The 7,525-nt window shown below is 38.7% G+C and overlaps 1 protein-coding gene across 2 annotated transcripts; it reads right to left on the reverse strand.

The window, feature by feature from the left end:
• Positions 1-242: 242 nt before the first annotated feature.
• Positions 243-7,525, reverse strand: CLDND1 (claudin domain containing 1). Of its 2 annotated transcripts, none has more exons than XM_054577347.1 (5): positions 7,442-7,525; positions 5,780-6,086; positions 3,632-3,742; positions 2,165-2,302; positions 243-1,993 (listed from the first exon to the last, which is right to left on the reverse strand). In XM_054577347.1, exons 2-5 carry the CDS (start codon positions 6,066-6,068, stop codon positions 1,773-1,775), a joined length of 759 nt encoding a protein of 252 aa, XP_054433322.1. In that variant the 5' UTR covers positions 6,069-6,086; positions 7,442-7,525; the 3' UTR covers positions 243-1,772. The 2 variants fall into 2 exon arrangements, with proteins under 2 accessions (XP_054433322.1, XP_054433321.1); XM_054577346.1 differs by having other exon boundaries at positions 5,780-6,081; positions 7,442-7,522.

The raw sequence follows: 7,525 nt of genomic DNA on the forward strand, positions 1-7,525 counted from the left end.
AGTCACAGGTAACTTTGGAGTGAGAAGAGGCAGGGACCACTGTTTAAAATAACTCCTGATACAAAAATGCCCTGTTGTTCAATAATTTTAAAATCTCATTCCCAAAAATGTTTTGTGTTTGTTCGCTTAGCTTTTCTCCTATCTTCCACAGAAGGTGCTGAAGGGCAATGAAACTTCAAGAGTTAGAAAACTGAGTGGACAGCCATTTCATAGGGAATAATCAGCTGCAGAGTAATATTAGCTTTGTTGGATGTCAAAAGCTGACTTGATTATTTCTTTAATACAAAACACAAATATCCACAGCCATTAAGTGAATTTATGAGAAACTAGCCACATTAAGTACGACAGATCACAGAACTACTTTGAAAACATAATTTTAAACTCTCAAATGTAAGTGATAGTCTCTTATTTTCTAATGGGGGCAAGAGGGAAGATAAAATAGAAACCCAAACACTAGACATAAAGGTAGGCCTATAAAGCAACAATGCATTTTCCACAGAGAACCACAGAGATACTCATTCAAATTCTTGTACATTTTTATGCTAAGGTACTGAAATTTAAATCAACTGAGTCTCTTCTCATTTTTTATTTTATTTTTTATAAAAGACAGATTTAGTGTATTGTAAGAAATTACTAAATTACATTTTAAAAAATCTGTCAAGTGCTACAGTAATGAAATAAATAAATAAAATTTTTAAAAGTTCAATGTTTATAGACATTTATCAAAAAAAAAAATGACTGAATTAGAAGACATTAAATAATGTTGATACACACCAGGAAGGGATTTAGGCAAGGAAAGGCACATCATTTCACCACAAGAAATAAAGACCATAGTTGGAAGTTAATGACCAGCCTGGTTGTAGTAGTTTTCCTAACTCCAGAGGGTCTTTATGATGGAACGTTCTTTATGGTTGGTACTCAGCTGAAATAAAGAGATAGCAGTTGAAGAATTTTACTCTGTGACCCCAATGTAATATTAAAAAGAAAGCACTCTTTGAACAAGCCTGGTGTGTTAAGGGGGAAGGAGTAAAAATCCAAAATGGTTTGATGGTACTGAAAATCCCACAGAATTTTTAAAGAGAGTTTAAAAAAATAAAATAAAACAAGGTTAATCTTCTATTCTGGGTGAATTGGAATTCCTGCAGTTACAAAATTAAAATTTCAAGTAAATTACTATGTTTTTCACTCCCTTTCTTATAGACAAATATGGTGTACATAAACAGCTGCCATATTTCATCTCAGTGAAACTATATAACGATATTTAGGGAAAAGGATTTTAAGTAATTCTCCTATTTTATGTACCTTAAGTGTTTGAAAACAGCACTAATACCTCTGGCTGACTGGCTTTCTATAACAGCAAAGTCAACGTAAGTCTTGATAATAGTGAGGTTTCCCAATAAAAATAAAATTTCCAGTTGAGCAAATATAATTAATTACTTTACGGAGAAGTCTAATAGACATCAGCAGAACTTGCTCTGGGTCAATTTCCCACTATCAGTTATCTTTAACAAATTTGTGCCAAGTACCCACCCATTTCCTTCTGTCTGGACTCTGACCCTACATCAGTTTGTTTGGAATCAAAGTAGTGCATATAAATTTTAGTATTTTCAAAAACTGTGTGAATAAATAAAATGGATTTTCAAGATAAAATGATATATCAGCCAAAAAAAAAAAAAAAGTTAAATTAAAAACAGTTGGGAGGGAGTGACAGGGAAAATATTACTCTTAAAAAAAGAATAAAAATGGCAATTGCGAAGCAGCTGGCCTCCCATTCATGCCACACGATATGCCTTCATTAAGGTGTACTCTTTCCGGTTGGTGTGAGCTGCCCAGATGAAGAGAGCAGAAGCCATGAACTGTAATGGAGCTGAGACGCAAGCCAGGCAGAAGGACCATCCAAATTCCCCAGACACATTCTCAGGCAGCTTTAGTTTCTGGTGGAGTAGTTCAATTCCAGCAACATAACAACTCACTGAGCCCAGTGTGCACAGACCTTGGAGGAAAAGTTAAAAAACAAAACAAAACATAGGTAGATAAGAGCACCATAAGTGTTCTTCAGGCAATGTGACAGTGCAGAAATATATGAATGTTTAAGAATTACAACTCTTTGGTGTCTAGGGAGACAGAAAGGGGATAAAATGTAAAGTATGATGACAAGACCCACCTGCAAGGAGATGGAGAATGCCTGTGGCAATGGTGGGATACAAGCTGCGGCAGATACAAGCACAAAGTCCAATCAAAGCCCCAAAGCACATCAAACCTAGACTCACAAAAGGTAATAGGAACTGGCAACGCCAAAGATCTGATTTTTAAAAAGAGAAATGAAAAAATGTTACCATGATTATAGACACTTTTTACACAATGACAATTTCTTCCATATTCTAATTAGACCTTTTCTCAAAAATGAGAAAGGAATATTGAGGTTTCTTTTCTAAAGCACACTGTTCAAAAGAATGCCAACTCTGTCCTGATAAAAGTAAAAGGACACTAACAGTTAACAACTACTGATCTCAGCAGGACAGGGCTTACAATGTGCCGGGCAGGCTCTGTTCTACAGATGCTTTGTATATTAATCCTCCCAGCATCCCGAGCCACGTAGTATTGAAGCACAACATTCTAGCTCTACATACAAACAAATCTAAGTCCTTATAGGATCTGTGGCAGGAATAATAAGTCAATGAATGGTAATGATAAAAAAAACCTGTTGAAAGAATATATATAAAGCACAAGGTAGAGGATCTGGTCTATCCAGGCACTCAATAAATGGCAGTATTAATTATCATAAATTCCTTCAACCACATGGGGAAAAAGTCAATGACTTTACAAAGCATCCCATTCCATTTTTATTTTTATTATTAGCAATGTATTAAGATCAACTGCAAACCAAATCTACCCTTTAATGCTAGTTTTACTTGTTGAACTACATAAAAGTCTTTTCGCCTACTTTCCTTCAAATTGTTAGCAATAAACTTCTTCCTATGTATTTGCAACACAGAATTGGATACTTGCCATTGATTCTGTTTCTTCCCATGACATGGTCATTCTTCCAGGAGAGCTCCAATAAGTCTCCATAGATTGGAAACTAGGTTCAAATCTGAAGACAGTATTTCCTGGATAGACTGACCCTCAAGGAATAGAATGTTCCTAATAAATGCTTTCATTTATTTTTGACACCTATACTTTTGTTACTACCACTTAAGCCTGGATTAATACTTGTAGCAGGCCTGACATTCAATTGAGTCATATAGAGCTTGCAGTCAACTGTTTCACACATTACTATCTGCTCTCAGGTAACTGAAGTGTTTAAAGCAAATATAGGAATTTATTATTCATCCCTGTTAAACTTCTTTAAATGGGCTCACTAGCAACAACTTTTGAAGGATCTGAACTTTGCCATCCAATGTGTTATTCTGCCTTTTTTGATTTCCTAGTTTCAATTGGCTAAGTATGTACCTAACTTCTAAAATGTAACCAGCAGATCAAAGTTTGCTGAGGTACTGTTAGAGATCGCATTCTCTAATAAGTTGACACAATGTATTAATTAATCTTGTTCCAAAATCAGAGTTCATAAAAAAGGGCAAAATTACTTTCTAGTTTCCTCTAATTGTCCTGCTGATATCAAAGTACTCACAGGTCCGAAGCAGATCAATCCCAGCATTGTGATTTCCAGGATCAACAAATTTCTCCATGAACTGCTCACTTAGTGTGAAACTCATGCATCTTGTAACCACATCAAATGATTCTGGAACAAGAATAACAATGATTGCTCATTGTTTTAATTGTAAGCATTTAACAAAAATCTCTTTTGAGTAATTAAATAAAAAGTGGCATAGAAAGATGTTCCTGGAGGAGACAGCAACCTCTTTGGTTCTGAGAAGTAAAACCGATGCCCAATGGATTCCAGTGGTTCTCAGTGGCAGGCTTCAGACATGGGCACCAGAAAGGAGGAAAAACGAAAGTAGGAGCAGTAAAGTGAATGAGAATAGATGTGTAAGACTAGGAAGGAGGAGAAGGGGATGAAAACTGAAATAATTAGGAATTCTGATATGCTCTCCTAACCTACTCCACCAGCCATCTTCCCCATCTCAGGTAATGACAATTCCATCCTTCCTGTTCCTCAGCCTGGAAACTTTAGCCATTTGTGCCCACATACCTTCCATCAAGAACCCTGCCACTGCTCAGAACTACCACCATGGTCTGAGTCACATTTATTTCTCACCTGCATTAGTGCAAAGGCTTCCTAACTAGTCTCCTGGCTTCCACCATTGCCTAACACCTGTATTCAACATATCCACCTAGATGACCAGATCATCTCACCTCTGCTTTAAGGCCCCCAAAGGATCCATCACATTCAAGGTGAAAAGTAAAGTCCTCACCATGCCTAGAGAATCCTGCATGATTTGCCCTACTCCCGCTCCCAGAGCACGTATGTCTCGGACAGAACACCCACTCTTCCTCTCCCTCCATTCCAGCCCAGGGCTTCCTTGCTGTCTTTGACAATCCTAGGCAAGCTCCCAACATAAGGCCTTTGCAGTAGTTCTTCCCTCCATCCTAAATGATTCCCTCTGCTTCCACAATTACCTATTTGGCCAATATCTTCACCTACATTAAGTCTTTACTCAAGTGGTAACTTTTTGTTGGAGCCTATTCTGCCTATACTATGGTATATCATAACTTATGCCCACCAACATCATATGTATTCCTATTCTGGCATTTTTTTCCCATAACACATGTCATCTTCTATTATACTATATAATTATTGTTTATACTGTTATGTTTATTGCTTGTCATCCTTTATTAGAATGTAAATAGCTACCCCAGAAGTAAGAATTTTATTTTTATTTTCTCTGATAGATTCCAAGCTACTAGGCCCTGGAACACGACATACAATAAATATTTGTTGAATGAAGGATAAATGGTTGCTAAGATTCAAATATTAAGTACTCCTATGCTCTCATAAATAGACCTAAGCATGTTACAATAAATTTTAACCAACTTTCCCCTCTACTAAATTATTTTCTTTTTTCCATATGAAATCACAACTACCATTCTTTTGATGTATGGAAACTCAAGCCTGTTGAGCTGTAAGTAGTAGTTACAAATAATAACAAAATGTAAAGTTGTTCCTAACAAAGACCTCTAAAGTTTCCGTTTTAATAACTGGATATTAAAATTTTTAAGTATTAAGAATGCTTGCAAAATAAACCTGAGAGACAATGTCTTAGATTATTTTTCTCATGAACTGAACATTTTTAACCTACAAACTCTATCAAGATTGTTGTAACACAATGTCAAATATGCACAGATTTAAATGTAGAGTTGGTCACATTATATCCTCTCAGATTTAGAGGGCAAATGACATCTACTAAAGCACAGCTAACTCATAAAAGGGCTATCACTTCATATTTACTGACTTGATTATGGATACAAGTCCTTTTTACCAGTTTCCAAGTATTTAAAGTCTTCCAATGTACTTTTCCAATTATTTCCTCAATGTGTGCCATTACTAAAAAAGGCTTTTAACGAGTAAGTACAGAGATTTAAAATGTCTTTCCCATGATAAGAACAATTACTCATCCAGCCAATATTTATGAGTACAATGGTAAGCTGTGGAAGGAAGAGGGGAGAGAAGGCGGTATGGAAAGAAGAGACATGTAAGATTTATCTCTTTGAGGTGAAAAAAGAACTCAAAAACCTGCTTAAACATAATTGGGCCATCATCATATCACTTTGTCTATTGTTGAATAGGTAAAGGAGACAGAGCTAAAAAGGGAAATACCTGTCCTTTCGTGGTTACCCCACTCTATGTTTTGGGGTATAGTGATACACCGTCTCCACAATCCCACTGTGCCGTTATATCGAAAAAGTACATCATTATAAGTCTTTTCATCTGCTTCATCACTAGCGAAGTTGACCCAGATGCTTTTGTTCAAATCACTGGAATTTTCTTGAACTGGACTTCGATACTCATACCAGAAGTCTGTGCCAATTGAGGCTGCCATGTAGATGGTAGAGATGAGGCTAAGCACACACGCTATTACAAACGCTGTAGCAAAACGGTTATCCATTCTGGCATTCAGACTGCTCTGTATAAAAATTGAAGAAAAGTTAACCCAACCAAGGACAAAGATTATTTTGAAAGAAATTAGTTGCCCTTTACTCCCCATTCTTTGGCTATTTGAAGTAATGTCTGATCGTTAAGAAAATTTTTAATAGTATTTTTTAGTTAAGTTCAAAACAAAAGTCATCATCATGAAAGTACTTATTGAAAGTTCACATACCCAGGATGCTACGGAGACAGAGGTCTTGTTCTCTAGTCTATCACCTGCACACTAAAACAGACAACACTGAAAAGGACATACACATTACAGATACAAACAACAGACAAGCCCGAGTCAGCAATATACCATGCATAAATTTTTAATTAGACAGAATTTTCATACAAGCTGTAGAGCGTTAAATGTTCTGGGTCTGATGTGAAAAGGGCATAGAAAAAGGAAGCAGAGGAAACTCATTCCTCCCAGGTCACTCTTAAGAGGGAAACCAAAAAACAAGGTTTAGAGTCAGGAGGGCCGAGTTGAAGATATCTGTGAGCTCACAGTGAAAAGTAGTTCCAGATGTACAGAAGAGCAAGGAGAATATAACAACACATAATGCTAGATACCAATCTGCCCCTAATCCAGTAAAGCTAAGCCAAGCTCCTTTACACTGCCAAATTCTTTCCTCCTGCCTACTCTCCCCATTCCTTGTAATTTTGAACCTCCTCATCTGCAAACTAAATGCTCTCTCCCCAGCTTTACAGGAAACTCTGAATTAAACAAAATATGAACACTCCCAAGGCGTGGACACGGGCTCAATGGCAGTAGTAAAAGGCCGCGATAAAATGACTCAAGGCGTATCCAGCTGAGTCAAATACTGCAAATACATACCATGACCGCACCAAACACCTTACAAAGGAGCCCGAAAACAGGCTCGCAAACTGGGGTTACTGAGTTTGGAAGATGGGGAGTGACTCAAGAGAGCTCAGGGCAATTACAATGATTAACGACAACTCCCTAAGTTGGGTTTGGGTTTTTATTCTTTTTAACCCTCTTTCATCCTGGTGCTCTCAAATGACCTTAACAGGTCCCGGCCCCGGGAGCGGTGGTTCTCCCAGGTCGGACGTCTGGCGCTGTCACCTCGCGGGGCGCTCCGTGGGACCAGGGAAGCCGGACGCCTGTTAGGGTCAGGGTGGGGGAGACCGGCGGGCCCAGCCTGGGGCCCCAGATACCCAACCAGGCCCCTCCCCAGACCATTCAGCCGAGGGACAACCTCACCGCAGCCTAACCCCTCAGACCCGCCCACCGCAGCCGCGCACGGGCAGGAGACCCCTCCTTAAACCGCTGGAAACGCCCAACGGCTACGCGACCCCCGCCCAGCGTCGCCGGTCCCGCTCACTCACCGCCCATCCTCCTACTCCGCCAGCTTCACCCTCAAGCTCAGACCACAGCGCCCTACTCTCCCTGTACCTCCTCTGACGCACTTC

The sequence above is a fragment of the Pteronotus mesoamericanus genome, unplaced genomic scaffold, assembly GCF_021234165.1.
Source record: "Pteronotus mesoamericanus isolate MK-2021 breed Mesoamerican mustached bat unplaced genomic scaffold, CSHL_Meso_final contig_42, whole genome shotgun sequence".
Classification (NCBI taxonomy): Eukaryota; Metazoa; Chordata; class Mammalia; order Chiroptera; family Mormoopidae; genus Pteronotus; species Pteronotus mesoamericanus.

Bases quoted from the DNA above. Each gene is read 5' to 3' on its own strand.
- CLDND1 (XM_054577347.1), bottom strand. From the start codon at position 6,068: ATGGATAACCGTTTTGCTACAGCGTTTGTAATAGCGTGTGTGCTTAGC. The intron at 3,743-5,779 runs GTATTTCCCTTT...TTCTTGTTCCAG, and splicing joins GGGTAACCACGAAAGGACAG to AATCATTTGATGTGGTTACA. The intron at 1,994-2,164 runs GTGGGTCTTGTC...TTTTCCTCCAAG, and splicing joins CATTCTCCATCTCCTTGCAG to GTCTGTGCACACTGGGCTCA.